This window comes from Bison bison, unplaced genomic scaffold (assembly GCF_000754665.1).
Source record: "Bison bison bison isolate TAMUID 2011002044 unplaced genomic scaffold, Bison_UMD1.0 scf7180017864499, whole genome shotgun sequence".
NCBI classification, from domain to species: domain Eukaryota; kingdom Metazoa; phylum Chordata; class Mammalia; order Artiodactyla; family Bovidae; genus Bison; species Bison bison.
Genome location: NW_011495058.1, coordinates 6,523,409 through 6,540,239, shown reverse-complemented (window position 1 = coordinate 6,540,239; position 16,831 = coordinate 6,523,409). Strand labels below are relative to the sequence as shown.

General features: G+C 42.4%; 1 protein-coding gene across 5 annotated transcripts in view; it reads right to left on the bottom strand.

The window, feature by feature from the left end:
- GLI3 (GLI family zinc finger 3) overlaps positions 1 to 16,831 on the bottom strand; it is a 321,249-nt gene that overhangs the window by 218,869 nt on the left and 85,549 nt on the right. For 4 of the 5 annotated variants that reach the window (XM_010829081.1, XM_010829080.1, XM_010829082.1 and 1 more), the window contains one exon: positions 8 to 158. In XM_010829081.1, coding sequence (XP_010827383.1) covers positions 8 to 158 — 151 coding nt within the window. Of the gene's footprint in view, positions 1 to 7; positions 159 to 3,930; positions 4,168 to 16,831 lie in introns of those variants that run through there. The other variant, XM_010829083.1, reaches the window with a different exon arrangement.

Genomic DNA, 16,831 nt, shown 5'->3' with positions numbered 1-16,831 from the left:
CAAGGACCCATGGATCTCCTTCTTGATCAGCGAGGCCCTCTCGTCGCTGGATGTTGAAGGCTCCTCGCTGATCTTGCTGAGCCCCGGGGCAATCTGTGGCTGCATAGTGACTGCGTTTCTTCTCTCTCTGTGATAGGTCTGTCCAGGACTTTCATCCTCTGAAGACAGAAGGGAAATGAAAACTCTGTGAGCACTTTGAGGAGACATTCAAAAACCATCATCAGTTGGGGCTCCCTGTCCATCCATCTCCCCGCCTCCAAAAGAAGCCTATTTCTCATTCTTGGCAACTGTGAAAGCTAGCCATGACTGGAGGGTCTCAAGCCAAAATTGTTTATGAATGAGAGTCCAGGATACAAATTGAAGGAGGAAGGGGAGCAGGAAATGAGCCTATTACATTGAGATGTCAGCAAATTCTCATTCCCGGCTTCCAGCCGAATCTGCCCGTGAGGTTTCCCATCAGGGACCTGCCAGTATCCCTGCAGGGCCTGAGGAGCTGGAGATTTTGCCAGACTAAGGCTATGGATTGCCAGCTTCTCCTGGCCTGAGGAAGCCAGGCCTCCAGTGATCCAGGAGGCAAGGGACCCCTGTTCCTCAGAGGAAGACCTGTTAGAAAGCAAAACTTATCCTTGTGATTTTATTAAGTCAGGTGTGTGATCCACTGAGAGATGAAACAGTGCCAGACATGGGACCGAAAACCCACAGGTTCCAAGGGATAAAGATGGCAATCATGAACACCTACAGTGCCCCTTACAGGACACTTCCTGCTTCGGCCCACAGAGCGGAGCTGAGCGCTGAGAGGAAAATGGGGATAGAGCGTGGGTGTGGAGGGCGTCAGCTACACTGATCTACATCCACACTCCGGTGGGCTCCAGACATCGTTTCAAACATGTAAGAAACAGCTTGATGAAATTCAAGCTCCCTCATACTTCTGTTCCCTTTCATCTGTAAGAACTTTCCATCGGTCCACTACAGTTCTCTGCAAATGTGATTGGATGGCCTTTCCGATAACAGCAGATCAAAGACCCGTGGCATAAAATCAAACCAAACTGGCTTTCAGAACCCACAACAAGTGGACCGATTCATTTGTAAGAATCATACGTGCACTCTCAATTATGCCCACACAAGCTCTGTGTTTAATCCACAGACTGTGCTCTGGCAGATAAATGCTGATGGAAACAAACAAAGCTGTTAGGACACTGCTTAGACACCTCATTTGAAAGCTATTTCTCATTCCTGATCCTAAAAACAAAAAAACCATAAGTGGATATAAACAATAATACTGTTGTACTATTTAGTTGAACAGATCTTGAACTCATCTAATCTTCACACACAAACTTCTCTTCAAAATATCAAAAAAAAAACCAGAGGTATGTCTAGCTAGGTAGACATACTCTCTTAAAGACATACTCTCTTAAACTTCTCTTAAAAAAAAAAAAAACAGAAAAAAAGTATGCTTTAGCAATTTCATAGCTCTTTTGACAAATTTAGAAAAATAACTATGAACATGAACTAGTGTGAAAATACAAACTCAAGTAACAACAACTCTTTTGGGATGACTAATACTTTGAACTACCTAAAGCCAGTAGCAATTCTCATTTTCCTGCCTATGTTTGGGACCTGAAAAAATAAGCAGTGTATGTTTCTTTTTTTTTTTTTTTTAGCCTAGCAAATGACTTTCAAAACCAAATAGGCAATGAGGTATGTTCTGGACTTTACAGTGATTTTGCTGACTACTGCTGGGTAACTGTGAAATATTATTTTAGCACTATTTTGTGCAGATCCCCACCCTCAAATCTTGTAATGATGGGATAAATTATGAGTTTAATCTATCAAGTAACTACTAAAAAAGAAAATGGTCACATTTTCACACATTGATCTTTCCAAAAGCAATTCCAACCATGCTTTTGCTAGTTTAAAAACAAACTACAAAAACAACAACAACAAAAAATTCGACATTTTAATTTCTCTTTCTAATACTTTTAGGCCCTAATCCACACTCAGACTTCATTAGCAGTAAAGTTGCAAGCTGCAGAATGAAGGTTTTCAGTGATGTAAAGATGGAAGGATGTTAAAAACACTCAAAACTCATAGTCGGTTTATAAAAATTCCCACCATGGCCAAAGTCATATTTTCCACTAAGGTGTGCCTGCACAACTTCCAATTTCAACTTTGCACTAAGGTGTAAATTCTGTAGAATGGACCTGCATTTGGAAAGCCAGACAGCTCATACCAAGAGGGACTGTGACATGCAATTAGCATTCTCTGGGAAAGATGAATAACCAAGCCCTACTAATCTGTTCCAGGTTTAAAACAGGATTCCCTTGACTTAATCTTCCTAGAAGAAATTAACTTTTCTTCTCTTAAAACTGCATCTCTACAATAGAGTGAGTTTCTTAGACACGATGTCTTTACAGACAGGCATTTGAATCCAACCTCACGAATAACTGAATAATGGGCATGGACTAATCACAGCCCTCCCACCTTCTCCCCCACCTCGTGGGAGAAAGACGCAGTTAGGGGGAGGCGGGTAAGTGGAAACGGGCGGGTCTTTTTAGCTAAAAATTAATTTCTTCATAACAGTTAACACAATATGTGTGAATATCAAATTAGAACAAGAAATCAGCAAAGTTCAAACACTTAATACTGAAAACAAATGAACTAATTCTCTTAGTAAAACGCAGGCCAGGATTTTTTTCACGTGGAAACTTTCATCAGACTTACTCTTATATGAGTCAGGACTCCCACATTTTCACCTACTCTACCTCTCCAGAAAATTCCAGCAGGTGATTATTTCCTGAAGTTTATCTCCTATACTGAGTTGATTCTGAGGGGCATACAGGATGAAACCTTGACAGTACACACCCCCAGAATACAAACAGCTATGAGGCTTGAAAGCGTACTCTCTACAGTGAAAGGGAAACTTTCCAAGCCATATTCCTGACTGCTCTTATAAATTTAGCAACCACTCTAGCAAGCCAAGAAGACGAGAGCTGTCTAATCTTGCTCAGTCGAGCTGAGTTGTTCAATAAAGTTGGAGAGTCAGCGCAGACAGGCTACGCCAGGCCAAATTATTGACAGAAACATACTGTCCACCATGGCAACAAGCAGAAGTCAGCTGCAAAAATGTAAGCAAACAGCCCAGTCTTCCAGAAGCATCTGCCAGTGGAGTTGAACAGCCAAACACAGGGCGACTGTTCGTGCCTCTCTCGGTTCAGCAGCTGCAGGCTCAGAGGGTCAGACTGAGACATGCAAGTCTCTAAAAAAATTCAAGAGAAAAACTGTTTTCAAAACTGTCATCAGGATCCCACTTTGGATCCCCTGCCTTCTGCAGATCTGTGCTCCAGTGGAAATCAGGGAATTCCCACCCACTGCAGGGAGGGCTGCCCCCACGTTGCATTTCAGAAGCTGTCTCAGGTTTTTCCAAACTCATCCAAAGGCAACCCATACTGCATCAGACGTGCTTGGTGCCATAAACTCTCACAACTCAAGAGCGGATTCATCACCAGCATTGCTTAGATCATTTACAGGGAAGGTTTCCAGGAAGTCATCATGTGGTGAGAAGCAGGACTCAACACACACACACACACACACACACACACACACACCTGTGCATTTGTTCCCAAATTCTTGATTGATTTCTTCTCCTGGAGACCCAGGACACAAGTGCTCTTTTGCATTGGACTGGACAGAAAAGTTTCAGATGACTGTTTCCATGGAAAGGTAAAACCCTACACCCCATCACCAACCAGGAACACTTCCTGTCCCCCTGACCAAATCAGTGGGTGAGGATCTTGTGATACAAGTGCTCACCTCTTTGAAATGAACGTGGATTTCAAGCCGTCCCCTGCAATCCCGTTTTAAAAGAATCACACCTCTCTTCCCCCCAAGACACAGAAGACACAGAGCGAAAGTGAACAGACGGATACTTACAACTCAGTCCCAGGCTCTGGCTAGCTACTTTCTGCAAACTTCTCTTTCTGCTGGGCTTTCTCTAGCAGTGCAGACCTGCTACGAACATTCTCGGTGTCTCCCTGCCTCCCTGCACCCTGGCCCTCTCCCTCTCCCAGGCAGTGCTTGCTCCCATTAGAGGAATTAAAAGTGGTTGGAGCCATGCTAAATTTGACAAGCTCATTAGTATTCTTTCTGAGTGCTTCCGAGTGAACTCTCTCTATTCAAGGCACTCTCTCCAGCAGAAGGGTCAGGCTGGCTAATCATTAAATCAAACTAATGTCACCCTATCACAATCAGCCCCAGAGAAGGAGGGTTTATTATTTCAGTTTATGCTAAATAAACGGTTTTACAAACGGTCCCCAAGCAAGGTCAACAGCAGCTTCAATTACAAGACAAACTTAACAAGAGTTGCAATAAACCAAGGACCCGGTATTGACTTAAGAACAGGCTCGACGCCACATATGGCCACTAGCGGGGTTGTACAGGAATGCATATTGGAAAATAAAGGAAGAGGGGGCGCTTCTTTCTTTGCCAGAATTTGCCACTGCACAGCGACTGTTCATTCACCTCTCTGCAACCAGCTAGCCGCTCAGCTCAATTCACTCCACACAAAGGCTGGAGCCCAGACCTCAATGGACCGAGTGAAACACGTTCAGAACTAGGCTCTCTATTGTGACTGAATTTCTTAACATCTTTTCAAAAAGCGGAGAATGCCTTGAGGCTAAAGGAAGAAACAGGCTAATGGTGAATTGGGAATTCAGAGCAAATTTCAGAGCCCTTTCCTCCTAGCTTTTGAGGTTGAAAGCAAGCTCTTTCCTTTCAAGTTTCAAAGTCCTTTTTCCTCCCGCAGTGTCACAGAAGGATTTGAAAAGAAGGTAATTGTGCTCGCAGTCTCCCTGATCAGAGCTTACGTCCTATTTCTGGTATTTCGGAATACTTCTTGCAATAATAGTGCATATAGCTCAATCCCTTAACCGGCCTGCACTCTGCAATTGCTCATTAAATGAACAATTGCGGGTATAAAATGCCTTTTATGTTCAAGGTCTGGATATAAGATAAGCATTCTAGGACTCTAAATTTGGTTTACTAAGGAAACTCTCCATCATTAAATTACAAAACTGAAGTCAGAATATCAGGCTTTCCCAGAAAAGTGGCACTCAAATTTCGGTGAGCCCAAAAGGCAGGGCGGCTGGGGGGAGGGGTGGAGGCCACAAAATGTTAAGGAGGAAAAAAAAAGAAGGAGTGGATACTCAGATTTCGAACAGAATAGGATTCAAACAAGAAAATAATATTTCCGTGTTTAATAAGGTCTGAGTTTGTGAAACCTCATCATTTCCAAACTGAATGATATCATCAAGTCATCTACAAATGGATCAAAACACAGGTGTGAGCCTCAATCAACACGCGGAGGGCTATTCCTGACCCCTCACCGGCAAACGTCAATCCTCTTTCTTAAGAAAAGAAATAATCCGTTTCTGCCACAGACCGCTTTATTATTTGTATCTTCTCACTTGCTCCTCACCAGAACCCGATGTTACAGCCAGACAAGGCATTAGGGCCAGTTTCCTGATCAAAACTATGCAAACATGTCCCTTATACGTGATGTAAGAGGAATCCTAATCACGCCTTCGATAGGCCACCAAGTCCTCTTAACATGAGAAGAGGTCTGCTCCCAGGCAGGTTTGGTGAATGATACCTGTGGCTTGTGTGCAATCTCAGCCTCCACCCCCACAACCATCAGTTAAAGGAAGGGAGGAGAGTAATTACATTTCGATGATCTGACATTTTCAAATCCTTGATACTCTCCAAATAAGTTTTTGTCAACAAACAACCACTTCTGGGAAAAACCCAGAAGGCCCCAGGGACAAATCCACGGTAGGACATCCAACTTCAGGGTCTTAGTACCCTGGAGCATCTTATCCCCACAGGTATGAGGACAGGCGCATGCCTTACACAGGCTGTGTGTGCGCGCGCACACACACACACACTCACTCGCGCACACACATACTGTCGCACGCTGAGGCTCGACCAATGGCATCTGTGTTACTGCAGGTTTTAGTGTGCTCCCACAAGCCTGGAGCCCCACCTTCCTCTCGTCTAAGGAAGAAACAGAACATCATTTTCTGCTTTTCCCCCAGGAAATTGCTTGGCTGTGTTTGGAAAGAGCATTATTTCATGTTTTCTTATTATGCATTGGTTGCATCTTGTCAGCTTTTATTTCTGTGGTTATTTACTTTCTGATGTTCTTTGAATAAAAAAACCAATGGAACCCAATGCCTCGCCTCCTTGTTTCAGAATTTTCTCTAAGACTTTGCCCAAAGAGAGATCAGAAACGAAAGAGAAGAGGCTAAGTACATTCACAAGGTTTGTAGAATTATGCCCGAAAGTGGGGGGCGGTGGGCGGAGGTAGTGTCTGTAGTTTTTAGAAGCAGAATCTTGACCCTTTCCATCCTGACTGCAGAGATGCCTAAGCCAGAAGCTGCTCCCTGGAATCTTAGAGTCTGGCTTCCAAAGGGAGGAGCAAACAATGCCTTCTCTAAGAACATTTCCAATGCCCTTGGGGTCAGACATCGCCCTTGTGCAGCTACACAGACATCTCCCATTGACAATGACTGATGACAGAGGGAGTGGCCCAGATGGATCCGAGAGCGCTCCCTGCTTTGTCTGCAACCTTTAAACCGACTGCAGGGCCTGCTACTCGAGAGGGCAGCCGGGGGATTTGAAGCTTTGGAGAAATTCAAGTGGCAATCCTTTCTCAAAGATCATGGGCTCAAGCATTAACGGGTAGCTCTCTCTGACTCCTTCCATCAACGAGGAGATCGAAAGGGGAAAACAGAGAAGTAGAAAACGGCCTCCATCCCAGCAGTAGGAGTACCACATTTTTTTTTTTTTTTTTAACATTTCTAGAGTTCTTTTTGCCAAAGAACAAAACATAGTCTGGACTGACCCACCAGTATCCCACCAGCCCTTCACCAGAAACTATTTGCTCCCAAGAACAGGACTAAACCCAAGGCAATTTCTGGCCTCACTCCCTACTACTCAGCTTCCAGAGCTTCACACAGCTTTAAAAGGGGCTCCTGGGATAGAAAGAGTGGAGAGAGAGTAAGACAAGAATTTAGATAAACTGAAGGGCAAACCTGACACTGCCGGGAGTTCCCGGGAGCAGGGAGCTCCCAAGGTCTGGAGCAAGCAGCCTCTTGCCTTTTCAAAAATAAGGGCTCCTTGTCATCTGGAAAATCAGGGGTCAATCACACAAGCTTCATGTCTGAGGCCTCACCAGGCATGCCCTATAGGGTTTACATCCTCTTGCCTCGCCTCTCTCTGAACCCACACCAATCAGAGGTCCACACCCCTGCCCACCTCGGGAAGGATGCTTCTGGGTGTTAACACTATGACTTGGCCCAGCACAAACTCAACCTTACTAACCAGTTTTCAAAGTTTTAGACAAAGCAGTAGCCAAACCCCACCTGTACCTGGGAAGACGAAAAAAACAACAACAACAAACAACAAAACAGGCCCCTGAGGGCCCGGCAGGCCGTCCTGTAAAACGGAGATCTTCCTAATTTTCCATGAGCTCAAGAAGACCTTTCCTAGCTTTAAGAATTCTAAAATGTCATGAAGCTTCTTCTATTAGCCTGCTATTAGTTACTAGTCACTGCTTACACAGAGTGAGTTAATTAGTGACATCAAAGGCAGTACAATAAATTCTCAGGAGGGCCCCATTTTTTTTCCTTCCACTTAATAGCGCATTTATGCCTATCTGCGAGTAACAGTCTCAGGAACATTTAGGTATTAGAGAGTTCTTTGAGAACTCGGTTTGAGTCTTTTAAAAGCAAAGAATGAAGAGTCTCTCTTCCTTGCTTTGCACCTACAACCTAAGCAGTTAACCACCCATAGTGACATCCACAACCCACAATCATAAGAGACATCGTGGAATGTCTGCTCACAAGGCTCAAGTGAGCTGACAGCTGCTGTGGCTGCATCCTCCAGTGGGACCAAGCCTATTGCCCTGGAGCTCTGCCCTGCCCCCAGTCCTGCCATACTTGGGGGATTTTTGTTCCCCGACCAGGGATCAAACCCACATCTCCTGCAGTGGATGCACAGCGTCCTATCCACTGGACTTCCAGGGAATTCTTGCTCTTCCTTTAAAGGCAAGCAGAGAAAGAAATCTGTGTGTGTGACAGCCTCCACTGGCCGTACTTCTGAATGGTGGCTCCCAGGTTCTCACCCACCCAATCCCCTCCCTAACATCAGAGTTCCACTTCCTAAACTTTCCACCATGTTTTAAATTTGGGGGGTGAACACAAATTTAACTGGCTTCATCTGGTGTGTTGATGTTGCCTGGTTTTGGTGCCTGGTTTTGGTTTTTTAGAAAACTGGGAAATAAGAAAGCCTGAGCATATGGTGGTACTGTATTTTTAATAACATTTTAAAGACCATGCTTACTCTATGGCAGGAATCAGATCCTCCTGGAGAGTACACTTAAATATCAAGAGAATATCATTACTGTACAGAAAGGAGCTGGAGGCCTGACCCCCACTGGGACCAGATTAGGGATGGCGCAAGGGTGCTCACCTCTGCTGACTCAGCCTCTGGGCAAGGCCAGGTGCTGCCTGGATCAGATTTCTACCACAGAAGCTCCCTCTAGCCACTGCCCACTTTGACCTCAGCTATGAAACTTGCATTTGAGAAACCCAAATGAAAACAGCACATTTTGACTCTTCACACTTTTAATAGAGCTAAGTCTACTTCAAGTTACTTAGCCACAAAAGTCTGAAATTTTGGGAAACACTTTCCAGGAGTGGTTCAGAAACTATGAGTAAAAGCAGGAATGGTCACAAAACCTAAACTCCCCCAAAGTCCACGTTGATGGTCACAGACAAGACAGGAGGCTTTGGTACCCTGCTGCTCTCCTCTCCTCCGACCAACTGGACAGGGCAGACACCAATCACCCAGCCTCTACAGGAGACTGGGAACCAGGACACAACCAGACCTTTTTTCTGTCCTTTTTCTAACTTTCCAGACACAACGCCAGGGGAATGTATTTTTATACTCAAGAAGTCCCAGTAAGTGATTAAGGAAACAAATAAAACACGAAATTCATCTATCTTTCCAAAATACAAGTAATTTTTTTTTTTGGTCTCATTCATCTGACCAATTCAAATTCATTAACCACATACCAGTGAAATACAGCTAACATCTGCTTACTATGAGATCGAGAGGACTTCGCCTGTCTTGCTTTACTCTTCACTGTACCCTGATTAGACACTGTTTTTCTGCTCATTTGCCAGATGAGGAAACTATGGCAGAGAGAAGGTGGGCTATTTACCCAGGACACACAGCTGCTTGGTGGGCAGAGCCTGGAACCCAGGCAGTCAGTCTTTAAAGCTCCTACTTAAAGATCTGGCTCTTGGACTTCCTTATTCAGTGACAAGAAATATAAAATAAATTTGAATTGTGATCAATGCCCTAAGACCTCCCAAGTGGACTAGCGCTAAAGAACCTACCTGCCAAAGAAGGGGATGTAAGAGACACGGGTTCGATCCCTGGGTCGGGAAGATTCCCTGGAGGAGGGCATGGCAACCCAATCCAGTATACTTGCCTGAAGAATCCCATGGACAGAGGAGCCCGGTGGGCTACAGTCCGTGCGGCCGCAGAAGAGTTGGACATGACTGAAGCTCCTTAGCAGCAGCAGCAGTGCCCTAAAGCATGTGTCTGGGAACTTCCCAACCACCAAACCCTGTTGCAGCATGAAAGCCGCCACAGGCAAGCGGGCATGGCGGTGTCCCCATGCTTCATTTATAAATACAGAAATCTGAATTTATGTAATTTTCACATCACATTTAAAAATGTAAAGAGCTATCCTTTGTTCATGTGCTGCACAAAAACAGGCAGCAGACTAGGTTTGGCTACACACTTCAGACTAGCTATTACCCTAAAGGAACTTACCCACCTTTGCCAATAAATCTTATACCCAAAACAATGAGGGATATTACAGTAAAACTGCAAAAGCAGTAATACTGAGAGTTAGAGGGGGACATGGAGGGCAAGTCACTTTCTCACACTATTAAAATATTTCCATAATCCACTTCCAGGCTGTATCTTAAGGGAAAAAAAAATTAGAAAAGAAGACAATTTGTTTTCAAGGATATTCATCACAGTGTTATTTATAATATGGAAAACTAGGTAACAAAATTAAAGTCCATTATCTTAGGATGGAATATTGTTATTAAATACAGTGAATCAAGGATTTTAATGAATATAGGAAAGAATTTTACTGAGCACTAAGTACTTTTCTAAGGTGTTACATGCCAATCCTATGAGGCAAATACTTCTGTACTTCTCATTATACAGATACAAAAAGTGAGGTTTATTTATCCAAGAAAACACAGCTAGAAAGAGGCAGAGCCAGCAATGGACATTCAGAGTCCACTCACCCACCAGACTATTGTGCTTTCAAGTTCTTTAAGGAGTCAAGTTTTTGGAGGAGGGAAAAGTGGAAAACAAATATATAATTATTTCTATACATTTTTTAAGTTTTAAAAAACGCACCAAGAGAGCATGAAATATTTCTATGCAATGTTTTTCCTTTATGGTTCTGTATTTCTCAAGAATTTTAGAGTGCAGAAATAGCTGCCTTCTTTTACTCTTGGTTTTAACTCTATCCTAAGTATGACCTTTACAATAATTCTCTAGAGAAGTCCAAATTAAGTATACATACATTGAAAAATTATTCCATGAGTTTCTCTCCTGTAGTCTTATTTTATCTCCTATAGTCCTGTAGTCTTATTTTAAACTATTTATCCCACCTCTTAAAGCTGTAAGTGCTTGCTAGGCTATTTTTACACATATTAGTGACAGCTTACAATGATACTGGGCTTTATGTAAATTCACTTCCTTCAAGTTATAGGACTATTTTTAATTATTTTGTACTATACACAAGTACCTTCCAACAAGTACATCCCTAACATGCCCTAATGTCCCTTCCTGCCAAACCAGCTTTCGCCAGGTCATCCCCTGAAAGGTACAAAAGAAAAGTGCATTAGAAAAAATAAAAGAATTTTAAAAAGGAAAGTGCATTAGAAATGATCGCTACTGCACGGCTACTCTCACACTCACTGAGCTTGTACGGAAAGCCAGGTCATACGCCAAGTGCAAAGGCATTAATCCCACTGGCTGCTCACAGTCTGCCAGGTGTGCAGTTCTGGCACCCCAGTTATTCAGGTAAATACCTTGAGGCTTAATAAGTCTAAACAACCCACTTCAAGCCATCCTTCAGGTAAGTGGCCAAGTCAGCAGGACTTTCTTATCTATCAATATTATAAATGATGATTAACCCCTGCAAAGTGTCTACTACAAAGGCCCTGAGAGCTGAACGCTGATTTGCTTGGCATTGCTTTAGAGGTACAGATGAAGATGATCGGTGTTAGAATTATTCTACCCCTTCCTATAAAAGTTATCAGGAAAGGCTACTTTAGTCTGTAATCAAGTGACCCGTTATCCAGTGTCTCCAGATTCTGAAAAGCTATTTATGCAAAGGAATATTTACCACCATCTTTGGGGGGACTGTATTACAGACTTACATGCCAGAAGGCATCTGAGTCTTTGGTTTGTGTTCAAGTTAACAATAGCTCCAACAGTTAAGGCTGCATGTAGTTTATGGAAAGGGGCATATGTCCATAGTTAAAGAAGCATATGGTTAATAGAGAAGAGAGGAAAACTTGCCTTTGGAAGCAGCTTTGCTTGGGTTATTTACCAACAAACCAAAGGTCTTTCATGCAGCCCCAGAGCATACTTCCCCTCCCACAGGCTGGAAAAGAATGCCGAATGAGTCAATAAAACCAGGGTCACACTGAGCAAGAGACCTTCTCCCCAAGAAAGATGATAATCAAATTATAGCAAATTTCAAAAAGTCTTCTCTCTTTTCTTAATGGAGAACAAAACCAGACTCCTTCTTAAAATGCACTATTAGGAACCGTAACTGTTCCTAAAAGTGCCAGATAGATTTTCATCCATGCAATATTAAAACTAACAAGCGTCTTTTCAATTTCTTTTAATGATGAGGTATGCAATAAAAATGCAGCAGTGCTTCGTTTAGGCAAAGGAGCTGGAGCAAAAAGTACCAAAATAAATAAATAATAAACTTACATGGGCCACTTACCAAAAATAAAAGCATTTAATTCAACTTTTTACAGGAGGCACACGCAGCATTCTGAAAGCAAAAAAAATTCTCATAATGCAAACCTCTACTTAAAAATCACTGCCAGGGGCTGGAACCAGGGCAGGGTGTTATTTCTTTTTCAATTTATTTTTTAATGTTTGGATATTAATGACATCAACTGCCATATCGTATATATAATAAGGCAGCTTGGTATAATAAAAGAAGTTAGAAAACCTAAGGACCAGACTTGCCTCCAGTGCTTTATTGGTGTGTGACCCTGAGTAACTTATAAAATATACCAGATTGTCAGTTGCCTCACTTAACAGGCAGACAATAAAACTTGCTCTGCTTACTTGCCAGTTATTTCCTGAGGGTTAAACAAAATATGATAAGGATCTTTATAAATTATGGCATTTATGAATGCCAGGTACCAGCACTAATTTCCTCATTATCTGTTTAATAATTGTGCAAAGCAGGACGGTGGGATGTAAGTGGGTTGGGAGGTAGTGGCTGAGTTTCCAAGGCTGATTCTATTGCTGCATCAGTTGAACTTCAGGCAAAGTCACAGAATTTCTCTGGGCTGCTGCTTCCCCTTATATAAAATAAGCCATCACCAATCTACTCCACCCAACTTCTCACAGATTTCTAGGCGAAAAGATGGGATTATACAGAAAAAAACTGTAAGGGAACAAACCGCTATGCACATTCACCAAGAGCCAGGCTAGATGTCTTGGGAGCAAATAATTGCTGCTTCACAACCAGAAAGAGGATCCAAGTTAATGACCTATAATTTAACTGGCCATCTCTTTCACCTACTTTTTAAATGTCTCTTGGATCAGGCCCATAAACAACATTTACAAAGTATGCCTACTTGAAATTTGCGTAGAAAATATCAATCTCTTCCCTACTTGGTTTGCTACAATGACTTGAGATTCTTGAATCTTCCCAAGAAATCCATGTGCTGTTTCTCCATGAGCAATGTTTACTAAAAATGATCAGGCAAATTCTCCTAGGATGACTATTGGCATCTTAAACCCACTTCCTGTTTTCTTTCTGTATGGCCAGTGTACTAAGACTGGATTATACAGTTTTCAAAGGCTGAAAAAAATCAAAAGAAGAGGAATGTTTCATGACACATGAAAAGTATGTAAAGTTCAAATTTCTGTGTCCATGAATAAAGTCTTATGGGAACCCAGCCAGGGTTATTCATTTTCATATTGTCTATGGCTGCTTTCTCCTTATAAGAGCAGAGTTGGGTATGACAGAGACCAAAGCGCCCTTGCAAATTCTAAAATATTTACTAGCTAGTCCTTTCCAGAAAAAGTGTGCCATCCCCTGATTTAGCCAGCTTGGGGACACCCATCAGTGAACTGATGAAGCACACCTGAGACATACATACCAACAATAAAGCAGCACCATTTAACACACTAGTACTGAGTTTTCCGAATCTTAAGGTGGGTACTAGTATCATCCTTCATTTACAGATGAAGGAAACTTGCTTAGAAAAATGAAGTTCCCCAAAGTCACAAGTCAGTGAGTTGGCAATCAAATTAGTTCCCTATAATTCTAAACCTGACCATTTATACGGTGAGGAAAGGTAGATTTTGGCCTTTCTCATAACCTTAAAGAGAGAAAACATTTCCTGAATGTTTCCTCTCTCAGTGTTAAATAATGAATTTTAAATATACAATCTGAGATGGGTGTGACTAAAGATCAGTCTCCTTATCCAGCTTGAGGTGTGTCTGCCGTTGTTTGAGTTCTGTTCTTTTCAAAACAATCACAAAACAAATAAGTACATATTGGTCAAACGTGTCACACTCTCCCAGCAGTTGAGGATGACAGAGGCCATTTCCCACATCAAGCTACTCAATGTGCCTTTTTTAAATACAAGAGAAGGTACCTTCTGCTGAACCAGATATAATCCACAATGATCTGTTTTTGAAGGCAGGACAACCCAGACTGGCATGTATCAATATTTTTGTTAACAAGGGTAGAGGTACAAGCATTCAGTCTTGAGATTTCCTGTTCTCACCACATTAGGAATCTCCTGACCAAAAGGCAAAAGCGGGGACTTCTCTGGTGGCCCAGTGGCTAAGACAACATGCTCCCCCAGTGCAAGAAGTCTAGGTTCGATCCCTGGTCAGGGAACTAGATCCCATATCTAAGAGTTCACATACTACAACTAAAGATCCTGCATGCTGCAACTAAGACCTGGCATAACCAAATAAATAAATAAAAATAAATAGCTTGGCAAGTTTAGCCAGGGTTCCGAGAAAGTGTTTTTGCAAGCTGTGTGAAGAATTGCATCCAGGAGGTTTAGGGCTGACCGAGTCAACACAAAGAATGCAAACTGGTCAAGATAAGCCATCACCCACACCGGATGTATATGGATGCACCCACATCTAAGTCTCCATCCGTGGGTCACGGCTGGTGAAGTGGACCAATGAACAGTTAAGTCAGTGTCGGGGGAGGCTACTGAATAGGAAAGGGAGTTTCTTTAGCTGTTAGATGTGGACACATCCATCAGGCAGACGTTCTTGAAGGAGGTTTGGACAAGATCTGGTTTGAGAAAGTCTTAGCTCAGTCTCCTCTGCACTTCAAACTTTCAGAGATGCTGGTCAAGCTCCCCCAAACCCCTCAGGGATACATTCAACTTAACAGCACAGTATTAATCATGACTCTGAGACTCCAAAACCTTGCACCTTGGGTTTAAAGGCACCTGTGTGGTTTTTGTTTATTTCTTTTTGCACTTTTCTTTCTTTTTTAATTCACATCTTGCTGACACAAGTGGAAATTCCGATTTCTTGGCAGAAAAACCTGACGTTTCCTGCCAAGCCATTCAGATAAAAATTCTTCCATCCTCCTTTCATGGCTGGGTCCAGCTCTACTAAAGCCCTCAAGAAGAGTTGGAGGAAACAGCAACCAAGACACATAATCCAGGCATTTTTATTGTGCTTGACAATTTTATTAATTCTATTGGGTCTCTTTAGTCTATTCTATCATTTGTAAGGAAAGGAAAAAAATTCTAGTATGATCCAGCTAGCAAATGTAACATCCCGTCCCTATAAAGTGAACGCATCTCACAGTTCATTCAACAGAATGTTAGCAACCACTGCAACTTCAAGCCAGGGAGAAGCGGCCTCTCCTGGGCTCTCAAGCAGCCAGCCTCACAGAGCAAGGAAGGTCATTTTTATTTGTCTTCCTTCCTATGCATTATTGGCTCTGGACTTCTAGGGAAGCATGGTCCATAAAAGGAAGAAGGAAGCACTTTTTTTTTTTTAACATTTTCAAACTAATCTTCAAAGCTACATCACCAATCTATCCAATAACACCAGTATTCACAAATTTCAGATCTGCCATCCAAACACTGATTCTATGCAATACTGACCTCTTTCTATAAGAGGGGGCCATAGTCTTCCTCGCCAAGGGCTTCATAAATTACTCTGAATAAAACCAAACAGGTATGTATCTCTGTGCACTTGCCTCTCCTCTCATTGTGCTCCTTGTCTCCCCACACTAGAGTGCTCCACCAGCTCAGCCTTCACTGTCACACCCCTCCCAGTGCCAGCAAGGAGTATGCATCCTCATCACCAGCTTGCCTTTGCCAGGTAACGGCCTCTTTCTGATTCAAATTTTCTCTAACAATATCTTTGTTGGACCCAATACCACCTCCATCCAATACACCATCTCTCTTCTGTATCTGTCATATCACTGAGCAAATTCTAAACTCTCCTGACTCCTGTGCCTCTCCCTCTCTCTTTTTTTTTTTGATGTGGACCATTTTTAAAATCTTTAATTTGTTACAGTATTGCTTCTGTTGTGTGTGTGTTCTGGTTTTTTGGCCATGAGGCATGTATCTTAGCTCCCAGACCAGGGATCGAACCCACATCCCCTGCACTGGAAGGCGAAGTCTTAACCACTGGACTTCCAGGGAAGTCTCCTCGGTGTCTCTTTTTCTTGACCTTCTATGGTTTGCATTTGACTCCTGAATTGTCTGTAAGGTTTCCAAGAACTGTCCTTTGGCCAATTTAATAGCTTCCTCTCTGCACTGATGCTTCAACACTATCTTCCACTTACTCTTTCAAGAAAACTTTGTGTACCTGTCTTTTTCTATTCTTTAAGTTTGAATGTGAACCAATTTTCAAAACAGAAACAGATTCACAAACACAGAAAATAAATTTATGGTTACCAAATGGGAAAGGAGAGGAGGATACATTAGGAGCTTGGAATTAACAGATACATAGTACTATAAATAAAACAGATAAAAAAGAAGGACCAGTACGGAGCATAAGAAATTATATTCAATATCTTACAATAATCTATAATGGAAAAGTATCTGAAAAAGTAATTAAAACTTATTCAACATAATAATAAGGAATACACAGAACAACTGTACAAAAAAGATCTTCATGACCAAGATAATGATGATGGTGTGATCATTCACCTAGAGCCGGGGATCCTGGAATGTGAAGTCAAGTGGGCCTTAGAAAGCATCACTACAAACAAAGCTAGTGGAGGTGATGGAATTCCAGTTGAGCTATTTCAAATCCTGAAAGATGATGCTGTGAAAGTGCTGCACTCAATATGCCAGCAAATTTGGAAAACTCAGCAGTGGCCACAGGACTGGAAAAGATCAGTTTTCATTCCAATCCCAAAGAAAGGCAATGTCAAAGAATGCTCAAACTACTGCACAATTGCACTCATCTCACACGCTAGTAA